We start from the raw sequence: 23295 nt of genomic DNA on the forward strand, positions 1-23295 counted from the left end.
TGTATACACTGGTTCTACTAAATATATAACTCTGAAGCCTGAACCATCTGCTGTGCTTTTATCTAACTATTTGTATGGTTGCATGTACATGTACATGTATTTATTTGCATAAAAAAAAATGTTCAAAACTTAATATAGAATACTTTACATAATACAAGATCACATATACAAGAAAACAATCTAGAATGTGCAACAATAATTGATTGATAAGTGGTAATAGGTAAAAATATAGGTTATGAATCAAAGGAGATGTGAGGTATAAAAAAACAGATACAGTTAAACCAAAAAAAAACATTTAGAGGTCAATATATAGACAAACAACAGACAAGTGTCAAAACCTTACCAAACTCGCAGTTTTTAAAGAAGATGACAACTTTGGTTTTTAGCTTTAATGGTCCAAAGGGCCACAGTGTAAGTTATTGCAATGACTTTGTGTAATTGGTCTGTCATCATGCTATAGGCACCGTGGTCAGTTTCTTATCTTTTCACAAAAATCTTCTTTTCTAGAACCACTGAACCAATAGTCCATTTAACAATTACCAACTTTGTTTCCAATTAGATAAAATTTTGCAAAAGGAAATAACACCTGGATAGGACAAACTGTATCCCTGCCTATACTAAGCAATTAGTTTTTAGTAAAAAGTAAACTATGAATATTGTTGCAGATGACATACTTTTGACCTAGTTATGCCCCTTGGACTTCAAAAAAGGTCATTGAAATAAAAGTTATCCTCAAATTCTCTGTTTTCAGCCTTTTGTTGCAGATATTTTGCCTGTCTAGATTTTTTCTTTTTGGTTTTTTTTACGAAAAGGTGAGTCTGCAATTGTCGGATTTAAATCCTTGCTAAAAAACATGTAAAATTCAAATAAGTTATGATGCAATGTTTAAGGAAGAATGTCCACTGAAAATCAACTGTGATTGGCAATGCTCTGTCCATTTTTTCCTGCATGATTTTCCAAAAATATAATATTTCAATGTAGGGAGCAAGTGGCTAAAAATGACATTTAATAGCCTGCATATAAAATTTCCACAATATTATTGAATGAATACATCCAAATGAACAATACTAGATTTGATATGGGGTAACCCCCTGCTCAAACTGGAGGGGATAAAGCTAAAATACAAAAATGGCAGACCAGGATGCAACAGGGTTGCTGTTACTGTTTATCCCCATTTAAATGTTTTAACTTCCACTCGGTGGATTATTCATTGTATGTATGTGATTTTGTATTTAAAAAATCATGAAAGGTTCCAGGCTTGTAATTTAGTTTGCAGGACAAAAAGGCATTACTTTTATTTTATACATGTTTTGTATAAAGCCTGTATGCAAAATGCAATTGCATATATATATTTATAAAAAATGGTGAACTCAAAGCTAGGTACAACAATAATGAATGTAGTTTAATAAATAGGAAAGGAAGTCATTAATATTACTTTGCCCTAATGGTGTACATGTAAGATTTCAAAAGATTAATGTACTTTATCAAAAGCTAATTTTAACAATATTATAGGTTTTTGTTTACAAATAAGTTTTTGTAGATCTGAAATAAATGTTCACTCATGCTTATCAATTTATGAAAGAAGTAGATTTGATCCAATGAGGCTAAAAGATCAGTAAAGTTCGTGAGTCAAAGTTTAAAGTTGAACCAATGGTAGTTCTTATTTGTTAAGTGCTCTCTCACGCACACAATACAGTATGTATACATTAGATATAGTGGCCCATTTATATTGTCTGTTTCTTACCTGGCCAAGTGCAATTCACCTGAGCGAGATGAATCATACTGGCTAACACTCAAATAACGATTTTAAAGCTTTAATTTAGGAAAGATATCTGTCATTGAGGAAAAAACTGGCTGCACATAGAAATGTTGAATGTGAACAATTTATGAAATTTGGATCTAACAATACAATGTCCGTACTGGGAGAATCACACTTTGGATATAGTGAATTTAGAACTGGATTTTTTTCCTCTGGTATACCTTCTGGTGGTAGTAGCCTACCATTTGGGTCAGGGCTAGGGTATACTAGTTTAGCGGGACCACCAGTCCCGTCTGTGCCACTATGGAGGCCTACTCCTTCATTACCTATACCACAGTACTGTATGGACATAAGATGTCCCTGTAATTTATCAAGGAGTTTTGGGACTAATGTTTTGGACTATGTGCCATCATTTTTGCCTCCATGGTATTTAAAGCTAGCAGGTAAGTTTTGATGGTTAAATATTAAAAATTATTTTAATTTTTGTTTACATAAATTATTTTGACATTAGATAATAAAGATTTGATATCATAGTTAATTGAAATAAAAAATTTTCTCTTTAAGATTTTTGAAATTCTTGTATGTTACAGTACCTGTAATTAATAAGTTATTGACTGATAGGTAGACCACACATCAAAGACGTGCAATACAGCTGTTGTGCATTTTTGCAATGCAGTCAATAATATCAAACTCGACATTTTCTTCTTCGTTAGGTTTTTGGAATGCTGCTACCAGTATATTAGTTTTTATCTAAAATACACTGAAGTATGCACATTGACTACATTTTTGTATGTACTTGCAAATACTTCTTGTACTCTGAGATGAAATTTTACTTGCATGTCTTTTTGCATCTGCATGTCTCCACAGTGTTGATGGAACCTTGTGGGTTGAAAGACAAAAATTAATATAATTACTCATTGAAAATTGATATGATGTTGGTTCATTTGTATTGTTTTTAGTTCACAAATTGTGTAAAGTAAGGTCATGGTAGAATTAAAGATCTATTTATGAAGAAGGGCAATCTTCCAAAGGGAAACTTTTTTGAATTGCCATAAATGAGCTTGTTTCAAGTTATATGTATTATCTTCATTTATAATATATGCACATATACATGAAATTACTAACAACAGCGAAATGAAATGAACGCATTGAGTTTAATCTTAATTTAGTGTCTTGTCTCATATTCAGTCTGAGTCATTTTAAGCTTGTGGTAAAACTTTAAACTCTGTACTTTTACTAACAATGGATGTACTGTGATAGCAAATATAGGCCTTGGAAAATCCCTTAGGAATGGTTTTATTACTTATATTTCTACATAAATAGGCACTTATATGTTAGTTATAAAGTAAATAAAGCAATATTAATATATTATGAAATATTATAAGCCCAAAGTATACACTCCTGCCATTACTGAGGTTTTTCAGATAAAATTAACTTTCTGGTTCTATATTTCTCCTTTAATAAGCCTTTTCTGAAAAAAAAGCCTACTCAACATTTTTAGTAGAAGTATAATTGCAATCAGTAATTTCCAATTAAACAAAACATATATGGACAATTTATTAACTTTTCACATGTTAGTGGACAGTTTTCAACTTTGTACATGTTTTCTTGATTTCAATTAAAGAAGTCCAAGAAGGGCTTTATTTGGCCAGCAGTAAGTACAATATTTCAAGATTAAAAGTATTTCAAGTAGATGCATAAACATGGGAAAAATTGATTCAGAACAGAGCTTTTCTTATAAAGCATTGACATTTTCATGTTTCCATGTTTCATATCCTGTAAAAACCAATGACTATTTTCATTGAACCTGGTTAAAAATTGTGTATGTTAATTGTGACATCTAAGATTTTCCAAAAAATTTCTATTTCTTATGTAATCATTGTTAAATATACATAGAAAAGAAAAGAAATGGTGGATACATTGACACAAAATCAGTATGTGCACAGCAGTGCTAATGGAAATTGAATCTTACTTGAAATTTTTGCTAAAAATAGGGGCCATATTCATTATTGAGGCCTTGTCAACCTCTCCTTTTTGGTTAAATATTATAATATTAATTTTGGAAAAGTTAATGTGTTTTGAGACATAAAATGGATTTTTCATGCTGAATTTCTTCGCAGTCAAAAATAGTAAATCTAATCTTGTGAATTTATTTTGGACTACATAAATCTGATTTGCTGAGGCTGAATATTGCAATTTTTCTAAAGCATTCAAAGCCTCAGGCTAAAAGGCCAAAATTTGAATATTGTTTGTTTTTCAAAGGCCAACACTCTTGACTTGTATGTGAGAAGTTAAGTAGATAAATATTTCTATTAATTTATTTTAATGATGATGAGTTTAACAAAATTTTGCTAAATTTATTAAGGACCTTTTATTAAAGTGTTTAGAAGTAAGATAACACATTATCAAGGCTGTGAACATTTTAGAAAAGAAGATGTAAAAAATTTAGTTCTGTCGAAGTTTTGCAGTGTTGTTTTTCCCTGTAATAGCAGCAATTTTTCGATAAGAATGAGTTTAATATAACAATGAGCAGAAATAAATGCATTTCAATATTGTCGGGGGTTTCCTTTTTATGCCCCCACCGTAGCGGAGGGGGCAGTAAGGTTTACCCTTGTCCGTCTGTACGTCCGTACGTTCCAAAATTGGTTTCCGTTCTCTAACTTTAGTTTGCCTCAACCAAATGTTATGAAACTTATACACAATGCTTATTACCACAAAACACAGATCAAGTTTGAATTTTATTGGCATCCCTTTTACCGTTCTAGAGTTATGCCCTTTACAAATGGAAAAATTGCTGAATTTTCTTTTCTGTTTTCTAACTTTAATTTGCCTCAACTAAATGTTATGAAACTTATAAACAATGCTTATTGCCACAAAACTCAGATCAATTACAAATTTGGGTAGCGTCACTTTTACAGTTCTTGAGTTATGCCCCTTTATAACGTTATATGCAAGTGGGGGCATCATCTGTGTCCCATGGACACATTCCCCATTTATTTGTATAAAAGTCACTACATAAGATTAGAGCCAGTTTCTAGTAATACATTATCTTATTGAAGAAGTTGCATTTTGTTGACAGTGAAAATATATGTACATTGTACCATGTTTTAAAAATTTGAGTGTGAATATTTATTATCTGTACCTACCAATTAAAACAATACCTGTCATGATAATCCTGAAATAGCTCAGATTCCATCATTTCAGTGTGATATGCTGTGTCCAAAAATGGATACCTAAAACTCCACACTCCGGGAGGTCTCTGTAAATATTTATACTTTGTAAATACATGTATTTACAATTGAACTTTTGTGTGTTTTGAGGTTAACTGGATATTTCAAATGTCAGACAGTCCATTTTCAATCTAGTTCTCAAAAGAGATATGATGTTTTGAAAGAAAAATGATTTAATTAAGCAGAATAGTTTTGCTTACTGTTTGATGTTTCACAGTTGAAGACCATCTATTAGACAGTAACATTGCATTACTCCCTGAAGCTATATTACGCTTGACAGTTGTAGGAGGACATGCTTCCTGTCTATTTATAACATATCCCATCAACCATATTTTAATGTTATTAATTTGACTGTTAATTGTCCATAGAAAGGCAGTATTATAGCAGCTAGCTGAATATATTGTATTTTGAGGATGTACCTTTTGGTTAAATATTTAGTATGTATGTGTCAGTATCTTTTCTAAAGCAACACTTGACAGAAAATCCTCATAGAATTAGTATTTCCTATTCAGCTTTTGCAGAAAACAAATAAAAGTAGAGAAAAATATTTTGTGAAGTCAATAAAATGTAATCTTTTCCATTTACTCTTCCAGAGTACCTGAGATCACCACTGGTTTTAGGTTGAGTTAGTGCTCAATATTTAGGGTTACTGTTGTTTATCTTTTTTGGCCATGGTGTTGTCTGTTTTTCTTCAACTTTTGGTTTTTGGTTGTACCTTTTGATATCTTCTGTCTCTTTTCTCTATCTTTGAATTTTGTTCATCTGATGTCTAATTTGCCAAAGTTTAAAAATTTTACTTGATTTAATGAAGTTAATGAAAGTATGGATTAATAAACAGACAAATAAACAAATAAAGCTAATAATACACCTAAAATGGAAAGGTATGACTACTGGTGCAGAAGATATAGTGTTTAACCAAAACAGAAGTAATTTGAGGCTCCAATGATATAACTGTTAAATTATCAAAAGGAAATTAATATATTTAACTATAAATTGTTACAAATTCACACCAATGTTATATGTATTAAAGTGTTTGAAAAAGAAAAGTTTGAATATCAGGGTTTTGATTTTTTCCAACTTGAAAATATTGATGTGGTAAAAAGTCACCACAACAATATTTTCAAGTATTTGTGTGAATAAGACATTAATATAAAAAGAATTTATCTATAAATTTGTATAAATTCAAAATTGCATTAGATATAATTTCATTTATTTCCATTTTCATGATGGATAACTTGAATAAAATGTTGTAAGTTTATATGTTTCTTAAAGATTAAAATCTTAGCTCAAATTTAATGTGTTTTATCAGAATGTACATCAAATTTTAAACTTTATGAATTTCTGAGCATGAAAATTTTGAATTGTAATAAATAGAAATAGAATATTTATCATTATATATAAGATGTAAATCAGAATTAAGATGACATGTAGATTGTGCTGAAAATCGTGCAAGGGAGATAACACATTTATATTGCATTTATCACTTAAAATATGGAAATATCAACACAAAAAATCAAAACTTAAAACTCATATTTTAAGAAAAGTAAATTTTACAGATTTCAAGTATCATTAACTAGAAATAATTATAAATAATTCATAAATGAATTTACATAATTTTAAATTGTTATTGTATTTCCTGGTACAAATACATTAACTGATATATACATGTACAAGGTTGATGCAGACAACAATGTCACCTCCTGACCGTGTGAGACCCGCATGCAGAAAAAAAATTAACTTGTGTAATTTTAATTGTATTAATTTTAATCAACTTCTTTAATTTAAACCAGTATATTTGATTATAAAAATAAGAAGATGTGGTATGATTGCCAATGAGAAAACTCTCCACAATGAATAATTCTATCTTACTGTAAATTCATCATCATCATGTTTGCAAGTTAATTCAATTAACCAATTAATACAGATGAGAAAAATAAGTTCCTGATCCTAAATTTTGGATAAGTAGCTAAATAATGAGGATTGAGATAGATCTGTTGTACCACATCATTAAATTGACCATTGACTATTAGTTAACACTGGCAAAGGAAGCGTCTTTCAGATTTAAGATAGATTTGGAAGTTGTCATAAAGTTATGGAAATTTGAATTAAACTGCATTTTTTTGCATCCTTTATCAAGCAAAACATGGCAAGTATCTTCATCATAATATTTGAATGAAATGTTATAAGGCTTTTTTTCTGAATAATGCAGGAATTTGCTCTTCACAGCTTTTACTGCTGCATAGATGTACTTTTATATATGCATTTGTACACAAAGACATTCAAAGAAAATTAATGTGTGTCAATACACAATGCATTGAAATTCAATTGACCCTATGCCAAACAAACACCAGTTTTCAATTCTGAATTCAAATTTCAAGTAATAACCATGTTCACACGGCTCTATCTCGTGCATTTGAAAAAAATCTTTCAGTGATTATATCCCTGAAGTCTCATACAAATAGTGAACACAGCCCCTCTCATCAAAAACTCATTGTTACTGTCCACAATAAAGTTGCTAGCCAACCATTTTATGTCCAGGACAAAGACGTTGTTGTATGTTTAAGTTGTGTGAAAGAGGGCCTTTCATGAATTTGATGTTTATTTGTATGACAGGTCACCTTAATTCTGTTTGTATTTAAATTTTGTAGCAGAAAATAGGTTTAAATTCATTCATCATTTCGTTAAATCGTGGGACGCTGATGTTATTCTTGTATTCATTTGTTTGTTCAGATTTTACTTACCTGCATTTATGGTTTCAGATTCATATCTTAGATTCTAAAACTCGGTCGACCGGAATTCCGAAAGACTTCAGTGTATTGTAAAGGGATATTTCATTAAAAATTAGTTTCAATAAAATGAGAAAAGTAAACATATAAGGTGTCAAGGAATGTATTCGTCTCAATACTTGAGAAAGGTCCCATTGAATAAAAATGTGTAAAGAAATATCACAATAGTATATTAAATTTATGATAAGTTATTACTTCTTCCTACAATTTCACAGTATCAAGAGTATAATAAATCCAAGATATATGATATGGTAGATACTATTCAATGAAAAGACTTGTATTTCTTACCTCTATGAAGATAGATCTGCTGATGGGGTTATTACTTTCAGCAAGAAAGACCTGTATTGTGGGTTTAAAGGGGAAGCTGTCATTATTTAGTGCCTATATTCAGGTCTAAATTCAGGTCTAATTCTGGCCACTATAATGTAAATGTCAAATTTTAAGGAACAAAAAGTAACATTATCATACTTGCTGAAATTGTTATGCAAAAAGTCGTCTTGATCCTTGATGTTTTGGGTTTTTATTCATTGTATAACTTCATTTGACACATAAAGTTTTAGTACTAATGTTATATTTTTTGCAACTGAATAGTGCAAATATGGCAATTTTGTATGAAGAACCAATATCATTTTGGTAAAAGGGAATGATTATGTTCACTAGAGTAACTATACAGCAATCAAACAATCACTTCTACATCATGAATATAGCTGTCTGTACTATTTTAAGACATTTTTTGTTCTACATCTCTGGTTGACAGGTGTCTGCATGTTTGGAATACATCTTTCAGTTTGTGTGGTCGGCATATATATCAAACAGAATGGGTCATTGTAAAATATTGTATGTTTGTGTTTTGATAGATCAGTTTTATTATAATTTCTTAATTAACATTTTATATGAAAAATATTCTCCTTCACTACAGTTTTGATTTAAAAAGGAAGTATCGTCCTTAAAACAGGGAATTATTTGAATCTGGAATAATTTTGAATTTATGCATAATTGATAAGAAATGTACAATGAAAACTACTTGGATTAGCCATGCATGCATGGCTAAGGTTCATTTTACTTTTACTGATATTTCAGTATGAACTTACAAACTTGCTAATCCTCCTAAATTGGTAGAGTTTTCATTATAAATTTCTGATCAATTTTCAGAATTCATAATTATTCCATTTAAAATAATTCCTTGTTTTAATAAGGTTGTTCTCCTTTTACATCACAGATAAAAAGGAATGGGGTATACTAGTTTAAATCATCTTTTTCCCCTCTAACTGTGCTGGTGGTCTGTCAGTAATACCTTTCATTTACATTTTATTCAGCAGCTACAAGTCATAGCTTCCTTGCTATACAGGCGCGGATTCAGACAGGGGTGCCCCCCTAAAAAAAATCAAAATGTAATTTTTAAGTCAAATTACAGCCGTTTTTTTGTCAAAATACAAAAATGTATGGTCCTATAACTCCTAATTCTCAAATCCTGAATCCGTCCCTGATATATGGCACCAAGCTTCATCTGTTTATGCCATAATGTGTGACACATTTGTAGTTCCTTCATCTGTTTATGCCATAATGTGTGACACATTTGTAGTTCCTTCATCTGTTTTTGTCATAATGTGTGACACATTTGTAGTTCCTTCATCTGTTTATGCCATAATGTGTGACACATTTGTAGTTCCTTCATCTGTTTATGTCATAATGTGTGACACATTTGTAGTTCCTTCATCTGTTTATGCCATAATGTGTGACACATTTGTAGTTCCTTCATCTGTTCATGCCATAATTTGTGACACATTTGTAGTTCCTTCATCTGTTTATGCCATAATGTGTAACACATTTGTAGTTCCTTCATCTGTTTATGCCATAATGTGTGACACATTTGTAGTTCCTTCGCTGTTCTTCTTTCTAAACACTTTTATCTTGATAGCAGGTATAATTAGTGTGAAATAGCTCACAGTACTACTTGTTCCTATATGTATTGCAAATTAAATGCTAGGTATAATATGCCAAAGATATTAGACTCTGATCTATTATTTCTTTCTCCTTTCAGGTGACCATTTATTATACAAAGGACAGACCTCCTTACATGATTCACAGGAATCACCTAGTAAAGAACTTCCAACAAAGATTCAGAAACAGGAAAGATTGAAGGACAGACAGGGATTGCCACAGACACTTAACTTTGATAAGGAACGGGAGTCCAAGTTTTTATCAAAGAGTCGATGTACAGGAACACAGACGTAAGATTTAAAAACTTGATACAGTCTTTAAAAAAATACAAACAGATTCTACTACTGAATCAGGTGGAGAAAATGGTATCTAATGTGATATCCAATGTCCAATAGAAATTAGTTTTGTTTTGCTTTTTAAATGATATTCTGTTGAACTGTGACATTTTGTTTTATTAAAAATCTGCTCTATTATACTCAGATTCTTCATGACTTTACAAGGCATAGTACTTCAAATGAAAAGAAAGAGCAAGCAAATCATATTTATTATCTAAAAAACAAACAATGGTCCTTGGAAGGTATAAATCTGCAAAGAAATGGTTATTTTCAAAAAGAATCACTATATATATTTAAACATGAAGCACAAAGTGTTTATAAAAATATTAAAGCAATTTCTTAATACAGGGAACCTTTTGTCATTGTCCACTTCATTCTGCCTTCCGGTCAATTCATAATCTTGTCTGGAGCGCAGTACCTGTACTGAGGGTTATAAATGTAATTAAACAAATAAGGACAATTGTTGAAGCGATTAAAGTACTCTGGTGAACGGTCAGTAACATATCTGTTTGATCTGCCTGCGGACACTGTGACAAACATTTGTTTGCATTCAAAAACTTTTGTGGTTACCTTTTAAATGTAAATCATATCCAGTGGCATAAGTTTTAAAGGAGCTTAAAATGTGAAAAGTTTGTAACTATTAACAGAAGGATATACATCTTTAATTTTTAAGATTTAAAATCAACCTATATATTTACCAGAAAAACAGATTTAATTACAATAGTTTTCATAAAAAGAATATGTCACTAATTTATCAATCGATGGACTACTGACCTAAAATTAAAAAAAATAATTGTAAAATGGATTTCCTAAAATATAAATATGCAATGTTTAAGAACTGAGTTGAAGAACATAATCTTAATTAGTATTGATTAGTTTATTCTGGGTGGAGCTGTTTTCATGATATATATTGCACCAAGGCAGTTGTATAACAATTCGTAATAACATTGATGTTCCAACATAGAATGCCAAGTATTCCTATCATTTCTGTGAACAGACATGTTACATGTACTTGGTTGTCAGCAGAATGCATTGTTATCAGTGGTGATACCAAACAAAATATCCGCTGGCAAAGATATAATTTAAAACTATTCCTTGAATGTCAGGAAATCTTATACATTCTTTTCAAATTACCATTTTGATTGAAATAAGTTGAATTTACAACCCATTAGTAATTGTTAATTCTTTCAGGTTATAATAAGAACTGGCTCATTGTAGAAAACCAATGTTTCTAAATGCATATATATGTCTTTTTTGACCAAAATATGTATGTAACACTTCCAAAACATCTTTAATTACTGTACATATCTGTGTTACTGACAGACAGGTAATCAAACACCTGTAAAATTCTTGAACTAGCTGTTCCCGTATTTTACATTTGCACAAGTTGTCTCCCTTTTAGAAAAATATATCTTGTAAATGTTGAAAATAGGAAAATCATATATTTATAAACACATATTATGTATATAAAGTGCCTAGAAAATCATGTCAGAGTAGATCTGATTCTTTACTTCCTCCCCGATCAGGGCTGGAACCTGTACTTCTCACTTCTCACTTCTACGACAACACCGCCTAGCATTAGGCAGACACATTATCCCCTCCTCTAACTATAGCTATATAAGGCTACAGAATGATTTTTAAGCACAGTGGACATATTTATAAAAAAAAATTATGCAGTGTAAGTGGACTACAAGATGGGGATGTTAATTGCATATGGTTTGATGGTTTAACTCAAATAGATGTTTAATAGAATATTTAATGAAAAATCAATCTAAAAACAATCTACATCATCTTTTAAAGATGCAGGGATTAACTTTCTGAAATAACTGGTAAATAGCAACTAAAAGACACAAATGACCAAACACTTGCTATTTACTTATTGAGGTCCCCTCTAAAGCATATCTTTGCATTGAACTTCTTTCTACTTTGGAGATAATTGTTGGCTTACTGTCTCATTGACAATGTATGCTGACATTTTTTTTTATATTCTTCATGCTGAAAGTAACAAAGTATTTAGATATTATGCATTAAATAGCATAGACAGAAGTACGTCAGTGGTTGCCAAATCATGTAATTATTGTCTGTTTATATAGACCTACATATATTGTAAAGAGTACATAAACATCGGCTTCATGTAGATGCAACACTCTATACTATGAGTCATGGCTGTACCGACAGCCTGTAATCGCTGTGTGAAGTAATAATATTACATAATACCATCTTGTTTGATCTATTTTAGTTCAATTTTAATTAAACCTAAGAAAAGTGAAAGTAATGTCAACTTGGAGTTGAACACTTTTAGACCTGACCACCACACAAACAAGAATACAAACCACTGCCTTTTTTATTTCAATTAGGGAAATCTAATCTGAAAATATTAAATGTTATTTTTTTGCTAAACCAAAGCTTTTTACATAATTTTGGTTAACCACTCATGATATATAACTCTTTCTTTTTTCAATATTTCAATTCAAATTTATAAAGGTAGATAAATGCAGAAAGATGTTTACTTAGATTTACGGGTACATGTATATCAATTATATTCAGATCTTTCATAATTTAAAATATTGCTCATCAATCTCCAACTTGGCACAACTTAAAATTGTATACAATTTTTAAATAAGTAAAAAAATTTAAAACCACAAATAGTGTAATATTTGGTATTTGTTGCCAAAATTCTTCATCTTTTACTACCTGTATGAATGGGAACCGATTTCTTGGAGATTTGCCATACCAATAAACAAGTGGGCGTCTCTTCACACACACGAAATCCATTCAGCTAAAACATAAATTATGACAAAAAAGTAAATGACTCATTAAAGTTTATTGCACCGCTATGTAAAAATATGTAAAAAATAGTAAGTTTTAATCTAGTAATTATATGATACCCTATCTTTAGATATCAGTATCATTAATGATTATCTTAACATGATCTTAAAGTAGCAAGTATGTGTTCCTAGAGATATACCTATATCTATTAATTATTTCTATTTCTGTCATCATTCCAGTTCAAAAATCGTGAAACATTAGCATGATCTTAATGCTAGCAAAAAGGTATTATGAAGACTTCAGCATGCTGTTTTCTTCATATTTCATTTGTTTTGGTAGTTTTATAAACCCTAGATGGTACAATAGTCTTTTATTTTATGTCTTTGTGTTCTTAATTCAAACATTTTGCCAGAGTTTCTAAAAAATACAACTTGTGTAATTTTTGTAACCAAATGAGAAAAGATGTTTGAAGAAATACCTTTAAAAGATTGAGAGGGTTGAGATCTCAAAACTAGTTTTACTCGGCCACATGTTCATGAGCTTGTCCCAAGTCAAGAACCTTCTCAGTGTTGTCTTAAGGTGGGTCAATACAATACAATTTTCCATCCGATTTTTTACCTATCATGTCGTTTTGAAAAATTCTCACTGTGTGAACACTAAAATTGGATGTTGTGTGGTTAATTGAATGGAAAATCGTATCCTGTGAACAGAACAATGTATGATTTTCCTGGGCAACAGTATCAAATCAGATTGAAAATTGGATGGAAAATCATACCGTGTAAAAGCACCTTTATGTTACTGTCTTATGTTACCGTTATTTTTTTAAATTTTTTTGTTATTTGGAGAATTTGGTATTAATGGCAGATCTTTTATTTATCTCTGACTAACTTTTTTCAAAATGTTTATAGACTCAGGACGATTTAGAAGTTGACATATTATTTGTGTCTACAATGTATTGTTGAAGACTGTATGTTGCCCTCTTGATGTCTTTTGGTTATTTTTGTGGTTGGGTTGCTGTCACATCTCCTTTTATTCATATCTTATCTAGTGGGAACATCAAATATATCTGATTTGCATTCTACATATTTGTGTTATTATTTCTTAAGTTTCAAATGTTTTTGTTTTATTTTTCAGACAAATTTCAAATGTGGACCCAGAGTTACCATTATATTTAAATGGATCAAGATCAGACCAACTGACAGTTGACCAGTATGCTGCTGCTCACCAAGCTATGCTTATACAAGCCAATCAGTTGATGCGAGAACGAGGCTCACCTCCAAGATATTCAAGCTTAGATTCTCATGACACTCCATTAAACTTATCATTATCAAATTCAACTTTAGCATCACAGAATTCCTCATATTCCACACATGTTCCAAGACCATCTGTTATTACATGTGCACCAACAGTAGTAGATAGAGGGCAGCAAAGTCTGTCTCCATCGATTTCACCTCAGTCTCTTCCAAGTCCCAGTAGGAGGGAAGTTAGAACAGGTATTTGCATTATGTCATTAGTTACCGAGAGTGGAAAGGTCAAATGGTGTGAGCCTATAAAAATAAGAAGTTGTGGTATGATTGCCAATGAGACAACCCTCTACCAGAGACCAAATGACATAGAAGTTAACAGCTATGGTTCACCATATACAGCTTTCAACAATGACTGTCGAATTCATAACTTCCTTGTAAATTGCATCTTCATATGGAGTACCAGTTTCTTTCAGGGGAGATTTGGTTAGATTGGGTGGTATTAATTTTTTGTGATGTCGGTAGTAGGTTCTTTCATTTTCATAGTTCTGACACTGCTCAAGGTAGATTATTCTTAAGATTTACAGGTGTGAAGATTCATTTTAATTATCTTATCTATGAAGATATTCTCTGTTTCCTAAATGGACAAAATTGTGACATTAAATAAATAAAACACTTACAAATATTAGTTGGACTGTACTGTAAAGAGTAAAGATAACTTAAAGTTTGCATTATATTCAAAGCCTAAGTCAAATATTAAACACAAAGATTAAACAGAACATTCAGGTTACCTGGACAAGTAAGATTTAGATCCCCAAAAGATGGCATGATTTATGAACAATGTGTGTATTATATAAACTAATGGTTAAAATCAGTTTCACATATAATCACATATTGTAATCTTCTACATATTGCATAGAAGACTAATGCAGCCAGCTTTTGGATAGCTTGTTTCACCCTATAAATATTACAGATAGTTAAAAAATCAGTCAGTGACCTACTTTTGCCTTTTTGTTTCACTTCATTTTATTTAGAATTTTGGTTGTGTTTTCATTCAAGAAAACTTACCGGTAGGTCTTCTTTGCATTGAAGATAACTAAGAAAATAACATTGTATACCTCCCTGATTTTGTTTCCCAAGTTTTATTTTGTTTTATTCTGTAAGGCTAACTATGTAACAGTTAAAAGACTGCAATATTGTGTCCCTATTTAACTTAGCCTTTAAAACCTACGATAGGATATATCTGTGAATGAGGTACTGAAATATTGTCAACAAAGATAAACCCAATGGTGTCAAGTAGTAACTATGATAGTGTGAAACAATATGACAATGTTACTTAATCTAATCTGCCAAAAGAAGACTAATTGATGGTTCCATCCAAGGTTATACTCTTTACCTTTTGAATTACTGTAAAATTTACCAGTAAAAATCGATCATTTTAAACTGTAACAGATACTACGATTGGTACGGGTGTATGATCAAAGCGCAACAGTTGAAGTCTGGTACCGACAATTTATTTTGATCAAGGGGTACAATGGTATAAAGATAACATCAATAGCTAAATTTAAATTGATTTAGTATCTTTTTAAGTGATAAATTGTATACTTGTAAGGATTGTACCCTGAACTGATATCTTATTTCTGGCTGTAAACAGTATTAAAATGTTTTAGATTAGTAACATAGTATTATTAAGGTATTTAGCTTGAGTAGAAAACACTCAGGTCACCTAAAGATGTGTCTACAGAACAAAGTCAACTATAGCTTCTTTTATTGAAATTCATTATACCGCATTTTTTTAAGTTGATTACCACGTAAATTTTGCTCAAGGTAGAATTTTTTTTTTTCTCTTTCCTTTTTTAATCAGGTCTACATATTGTTCAAGCTAGTTGAATTGTTCTCTCTTTCTTTTTATTCAATTAGTCATAATACTGTTTTCATTATTATATGGGCAGAATATTTAAATGTAAGAGACTTGATTAAAACAAGAATACAACTGTCCTGTAGAGCTATCAAAGTGTCCTCATTTAAGTCATCAGATAATTCAAGGGATGGTAAAACATCAAGTTTAGATGTTCTACAAATCTTTACAAAAGAAATTTATATAAAAAGGATGTAATTCTGGTCAGTTTGCAAGTAATGTAAATATGTTTCTCATATCGTTTTCCTGCGTTTGACTCAAAGAGTTGATCAACAATAGTTAACATTGCATGATTTTAAATGTTAAATAAACAAACATAAAAAAAAAGTTCCAATCTGCACACTGTCAACAGTTAAGAATTTAGGTTCACTAAGTTAGGTATATAAAAAAGCTATATCATTGCTTTAACTATGAATGTCATGTTTCTAATTATTGAAAATTACAGATATTGCATTGACTAATTAAAATAATTTCAAATTACAAACAGAAGCTAATTGGACACAGAATATATTTATATTGTCAAAACTAGTTATAATTGCCTCTAACATGATAATGAGGTATAATTGAAAATTTGGGCTTTAAAGTCCCCACGTGGTCATGCATCCTTGCCTTCCATTCTTTGCACTTTTTGACATATTTATCTTGAAGACAAATCTCCAATTGGAGACAAGTCTTACATTTTATTATGAAAAACTTATTTTTAATTCATGAAATGAAAAGCTGCTATTAAATCAACAAAAAGGGTAGTACTTATCATATTATAGGCTACAGCTTTGTGGCAGATAGCGCCATCCGTCTGTCTGTGGTCCAACTAATGACCATAATTTTCCAAATAAAAACAGTTACAAAGAAAGGCAACTAGTGCCTAACAACCATATAATTTGTGGTCCTCACAGGAGTTGAAGTAGGATTAGAGTGTTTGAAATGTTGATTTTTCTGAATCAGTGCTCTTGTTTAGGTGATTTGACAGTCTTTAATCTTTTAATAAATTGCTTCACTTCATAGGATGCTGTAACATTGCTATATTTAATAGATTTATTGTGAAGGTGTCATTGATAGATAAGGTTTGAACAAAATAAAAAAAGTTGAAAGTTTCTGCTCAGCTCAGGTCCTAAGTGAAGAATATTTTTGCAGTGTTTGATATAAGTTATCTCTCTTTTTAAAAAGTTTCTGCTCAGCTCAGGTCCTATGTGAAGAATATTTTTCAGTGTTTGCTTTAATTTATCTCTCGTTTTAATCTTTTGCAGAATTTGGTGTTGATAACAGATCTATGATATTCAATCTTCAATTTATTCACAACTTTTCTAGACATGGGGAAATTTTTTAAAATCTTGTTGCGTTGTGTAGATAATAGTCTTTTTTTGAAGACGGTTTATTGACCTGTAGATATCGTTATCCCTGCTCCAACTGGTAGAGGTATACAGGTTTACCGCTGTCCTACCATCGATCCATTTGAAACACATTTTTTCATATTTTTCATATATTATTTCATTTTTTCAATCAAATACAAATCGGACCTTCTTGATATTTGGTTCCAAGCTTCGAATTGGTACGTGACACATCAGACAACCAACTTTGATAAGGTTATATAATATTTGAAATAAAAGGAATGAAAATAAAAGCATTCATCATAGCTAAGTGGCATTTGGTGCAAATGTTACTCTTTGTACTTTATTGCAAAAGCTAAAATTTTCTGCGTAATACATCTTGTCAAAACAAATTGTCACTTGATTCTCAAGTTATGTATCAGGTACTAATTCCCATTATACTTTCTGGATTATAGTCCAAATAACTGACATTAATGATTATTATTTATGTCATGAAAAAGATTAATAAATATGCTTTTTACAGATTTTTGTAATAGATCTACATTTTTATGTCAGTTTGAAACATGTATATATTACATAATATTAAGAAAAAATTCTGTACTCTGGCTTAAATTATTATAACATTTTATTTTGATAATTAATTAATGTACTATAAATTGTTGTTAGTCATATCAAAATATTTTCAACGGTTATGAAATTTATTTTTTTTGAAGGCGTTTTTTTCTTGAAATAAACCCAAGTCAATGTTGACATAGACTTAAGGTGTCACAATATTGACCTTGTACTGTCATATATTTAAAGTAGCTTACTTAATGCTACAATTACTTTAAAACAAAGTTAGTTGTACTGATTTACCCTTTAATAACTTTAAAATACTGCCTTTATTGGACCACAGCTTTTGTAAATAGTTGAAACCAAAGCATTTATGAAATTGTTTGGGTTTTAAATGGGTTTTTCTGTAATCGCTTGCAGTGCCTTAATGACTAGGCTAACATCCTCCCATTATTTAAATATTGATACAGTATAAATTTGCATTTATTGAAATAAATCGTATTTTTTAGAAATAGCAATTTTGTTGATGAAACTAATAAATAAATTAAAAAGTTCCATTATTCTACAAATAAAAAGAAACTAATGCATAATGGCTTGTTCATGTCTGATTAATTTTACATTAAGATTCTTTTGGTTTCTCGATCATTCTTAAATTTTATTTTAAGACTTTTTCAAAATAAGAATAATTATGTAGGTTTTTCACATGTAACAAGTGCAAAAGTAACAATTACATTGTATAATCTGCCTGTCAAATTATGATGTAAGCTTTGTGGGAAACCTCAATACACCACTGCAAACCACTTAATAGAAAACAAAATAATACTTTGAATAACATGCAATGATGTTACATAATAGATCATATAATACACCTAATTGTCATTGCATATACATTAGAAATTTTGCTGACATAAATCATTCTATTTTCCCCAGTTTAAATGCATTTGGCGAACGATATAAAAATACATATAGCCCCTTAATTTCTCCCTAATGGACTGACAGATGTTATAATAAGTCTTACTTCATAAAACAAGACAGATTTAAAACTTTTTAAAAACTAAGTAGACTGTATTGCTTCATTCATTTAAATTCAAATCATTATTTAATTTATGAACTATGTCACACCCAACATTTAACTACTGTAAAATCAAGATATAGAATTACATAGACAAACAAATTGGCCCTTGCAATTAAAAGAGTGCTTATTTGCATGTCAGTGAGCACAAAAATTTGTGAAGTTGAAAAATATAGAAACAAAAATTTCAAGACGTGAGACAACCACTTTGCTTGGACAGGCAAAATAATTATAGCAGGTTACTTGAGCATGTTTCAATGAATTTCAGCCTAAAACAGTAATTCTTAGTTTTTATACGACCGCAAAAAATGTTTTGTGGTCGTATATTGGTATGACGTTGGCGTCGTCGTCGTCGTCCGGCGTCGTCTGGCGTCGTCCGAAGACACATTGGTTTTCGCACTCTAACTTTAGTTTAAGTGAATGGATCTTTATGAAATTTTACCACAAGGTTCAATACCACAAAAGGAAGGTTGGGATTGATTTTGGGGGTTATGGTAATAACAGTAAAGGAATTAGGGGCCAAAAATAAGCATTTTTGTAACTTCCAGACATAACTTGTGTGTTAGTGTATGGATCTCTCTGACATTGTACCACAAGGTTCCATATCACTAAAGGAATGCTGGGATTGATTTTGGGGGTAATTGCCTCCAAATTTTAGGAATTAGGGGCCAAAAAAGGGGCAAAAAACAAGCATTTTTCTAGTTTCATGACAATAACTTGTGTGTAAGTGTATGGATCTTTCTGAAATTGTACTACAAGGTTCCATATCACAAAGGGAAAGCTGGGTTTGAGTTTGGGGGTAATTGCCCTAAACGTTTAGGAATTTGGGGCCAAAAAGGGGCCAAAAAACACATTTTTTTCTAGTTTCCAGACAATAACTTGTGTTCAAGTGTATGGATCTCTCTGAAATTGTACTGCAAGGTACCATACCACAAAGGGAAGGCTGGGATTGAGTTTGGGGGTGATGAATCATAATGGGGGTTCAAAAAATTTTGGGGGGGGGATTTATTTTTTTTTCCTTTTTTTTTCTTTTTTTCCTTTTTTGTTTCTTTTAAAATTTTCCATTTTAAGTTGGTTATTTCTGATTTATATTTAAAATCAAATAATAATGATATGGTAGGAGATACACACCAAACAGGATGTGTAAATTATTATATAATAAGTATTGTGCAATAGCAAGAAATTTTCAATTGCACAGTATTGCACAATAGCAAGAAATCTTCAATTGCACAGTATTGCGCAATAGCAAGAAATCTTCAATTGCACAGTATTGCGCAATAGCAAGAAATATCCAATAGCACAATATTGCGCAATAGCAAGAAATTGTCAATTGTACAGTATTGCGCAATAGCAAGAAATATTTAATAGCACAGGATTGTGCAAAAGAAGATACTTCCTATAAATTGCTTATTTCTTGACCAATTTCAATGGGGTTTTATTCTTGATTTCATGGGGTTCTTTAATATGCTGAATCTAACCGTGTATTTAGTTTTTGGATTTTGGGCCCCGTTTTTAAATTGGTCCACATTGAGGTCCAAAGGGTCCAAAATTAAACTTTGTTTGATTTCATCAAAAATTGAATTATTGGGGTTCTTTGATATGCCGAATCTAACTGTGTATTTAGATTCTTAAATTTAGGTTCCGTTTTCAAATTGGTCTACATTAAGGTCCAAAGGGTCCAAAATTAAACTTAGTTTGATTTTAACAAAAATTGAATTCTTAGGGTTCTTTGATATGCTGAATCTAAACATGTATTTAGATTTTTGATTATGGGCCCAGTTTTCAAGTTGGTCCAAATCGGGGTCCAAAATTAAAATTTGTTTGATTTCAACAAAAATTGAATACATGGGGTTCTTTGATATGCTGAATCAAACCATGTATTTAGATTTTTGATTTTTGGGCCCCGTTATCAACTTTGTCCACATTGAGGTCAAAAGGGTCCAAAATTAAACTTTGTTTGATTTCATCAAAAATTGAATTATTGGGGTTCTTTGATGTGCCGAATCTAACCGTGTATTTAGATTCTTAATTTTTGGTTCCGTTTTCAAATTGGTCTACATTAAGGTCCAAAGGGTCCAAAATTAAACTTAGTTTGATTTTAACAAAAATTGAATTCTTAGGGTTTTTTGATATGCTGAATCTAAACATGTATTTAGATTTTTGATTATGGGCCCAGTTTTCAAGTTGGTCCAAATCGGGGTCCAAAATTAAACTTTGTTTAATTTCAACAAAAATTGAATATATGGGGTTCTTTGATATGCTGAATCTAACCATGTATTTAGATTTTTGATTTTTGGGCCCCGTTATCAACTTTGTCCACATTGAAGTCAAAAGGGTCCAAAATTAAACTTTGTTTGATTTCATCAAAAATTGAATTATTGGGGTTCTTTGATATGCCGAATCTAACCGTTTATTTAGATTCTTAATTTTTGGTTCCGTTTTCAAATTGGTCTACATTAAGGTCCAAAGGGTCCAAAATTAAACTTAGTTTGATTTTAACAAAAATTGAATTCTTAGGGTTCTTTGATATGCTGAATCTAAACATGTATTTAGATTTTTGATTATGGGCCCAGATTTCAAGTTGGTCCAAATCGGGGTCCAAAATTAAACTTTGTTTAATTTCAACAAAAATTGAATATATGGGGTTCTTTGATATGCTGAATCTAACCATGTATTTAGATTTTTGATTTTTGGGCCCCGTTATCAACTTTGTCTACATTGAGGTCAAAAGGGTCCAAAATTAAACTTTGTTTGATTTCATCAAAAATTGAATTATTGGGGTTCTTTGATATGCCGAATCTAACCGTGTATTTAGATTCTTAATTTTTGGTTCCGTTTTCAAATTGGTCTACATTAAGGTCCAAAGGGTCCAAAATTAAACTTAGTTTGATTTTAACAAAAATTGAATTCTTAGGGTTCTTTGATATGCTGAATCTAAACATGTATTTAGATTTTTGATTATGGGCCCAGTTTTCAAGTTGGTCCAAATCGGGGTCCAAAATTAAACTTTGTTTGATTTCAACAAAAATTGAATATATGGGGTTCTTTGATATGCTGAATCTAACCATGTATTTAGATTTTTGATTTTTGGGCCCCGTTATCAACTTTGTCCACATTGTGGTCAAAAGGGTCCAAAATTAAACTTTGTTTGATTTCATCAAAAATTGAATTCTTGGGGTTCTTTGATATGCTGAATCTAACCATGTATTTAGATTTTGGATATTGGACCATAATAGGTGAATGTCCAATTTAAAATTTTTAAGTTCTTAGACCACATTCAATCTGTGTTAGAAACCTATGCTGTGTCAAATATTTAATCACAATCCAAATCCAAAGCTGTATCAAGCTTGAATGTTGTGTCCATACTTCCCCCAACTGTTCAGGGTTCGACCTCTGCGGTCGTATCAAGCTGCGCCCTGCGGAGCATTTTATTGCTATTTAATCTTTTGTCTTTTTTCTTCCAGAATTATGTGATCCTGCCATAGAAGAACATTTTAGAAGGTCATTGGGACGGGACTACTCAGACTTCGTATCTTCAAAATCTTCTCCAAAGACACCAAGTTTGCCATCCCCATCTGGTCCTCCCCCACAGCTTCCTTCTCCTCCTGTAGAGAATAAAACACAGATAGCTACAAATGTTTCAATAACAGGTAAGTTTTGTTTTAAAATAGCTTTTGATTTTAGCTCACCTGGACGAAAGGGCTAGTGTAAGTCTCAGCCAATTCTTGGCACATGTTCATTGTATTATAAATTTTCAAACCATTTTGAAACCATTAGGGTAAAGAAACCAAACTTGACAATAACCATACTAAACAATTTTGGATGTCCATGCCCACACAAACATGTCTAGCCATTACTACAAATTGAATAATAAAAGTTGAATCACTAATTTTTATCATTTCCTCTGCTGACAACCACCTCTTCTGTAATTAGTCCTTTGAAAAGAAAGGTTGGATAACCCTCCTCCTATTATAACCCCTGCTTAGACAATATTTACATCAAGTGCCATTTGGTATCTCAGCATAGGACCTTGTGGGGTTGTGCACTAAAAAATCCTCTTTGAAACTAAATGGCCAATTAAAGCCAGCCTTCATCAGAAATGTAACTGAGATCAGTCAGATGACTACTTTTAAACTTTTTATCTGATGCTTTTGTTGACCACACAACTTGCCATTGTTACTGTGAAAGTTGTAAAATATCAGTCAAGTTCATTTGCTTTTTAGTTAAGCAGCTTTCAAGAATATTAATTGATAGGGCTATATATAGTCTTGACAGAAATGGTACTTTACACAATTATGCCTCAGTCCCCTTGCATTAAGTTAGGCTTTTAGTGTGGAAGATGAACCTAGAATGTAATGAAC

General features: G+C 31.1%; 1 protein-coding gene and 1 long non-coding RNA gene across 3 annotated transcripts in view; both read left to right on the plus strand.

Moving 5' to 3' along the window:
* Positions 1-23295, plus strand: part of LOC127710853 (uncharacterized) — a 243599-nt gene that overhangs the window by 53951 nt on the left and 166353 nt on the right. The gene's annotated exons all lie outside the window — the stretch shown is intronic.
* The window catches only part of LOC127710558 (transcription cofactor vestigial-like protein 4), a 39877-nt gene that overhangs the window by 12469 nt on the left and 4113 nt on the right, over positions 1-23295 (plus strand). The window contains exons 1-4 of one of the 2 annotated variants that reach the window (XM_052216490.1): positions 1696-2202; positions 9817-10006; positions 13955-14313; positions 22399-22584. In XM_052216490.1, coding sequence (XP_052072450.1) covers positions 1887-2202; positions 9817-10006; positions 13955-14313; positions 22399-22584 — 1051 coding nt within the window. In that variant the 5' untranslated portion in view covers positions 1696-1886. Of the gene's footprint in view, positions 1-1695; positions 2203-9816; positions 10007-13954; positions 14314-22398; positions 22585-23295 lie in introns of those variants that run through there. The other variant, XM_052216500.1, reaches the window with a different exon arrangement.

The sequence above is a fragment of the Mytilus californianus genome, unplaced genomic scaffold (assembly GCF_021869535.1).
Source record: "Mytilus californianus isolate M0D057914Y unplaced genomic scaffold, xbMytCali1.0.p SCAF_1, whole genome shotgun sequence".
NCBI lineage: Eukaryota > Metazoa > Mollusca > Bivalvia > Mytilida > Mytilidae > Mytilus > Mytilus californianus.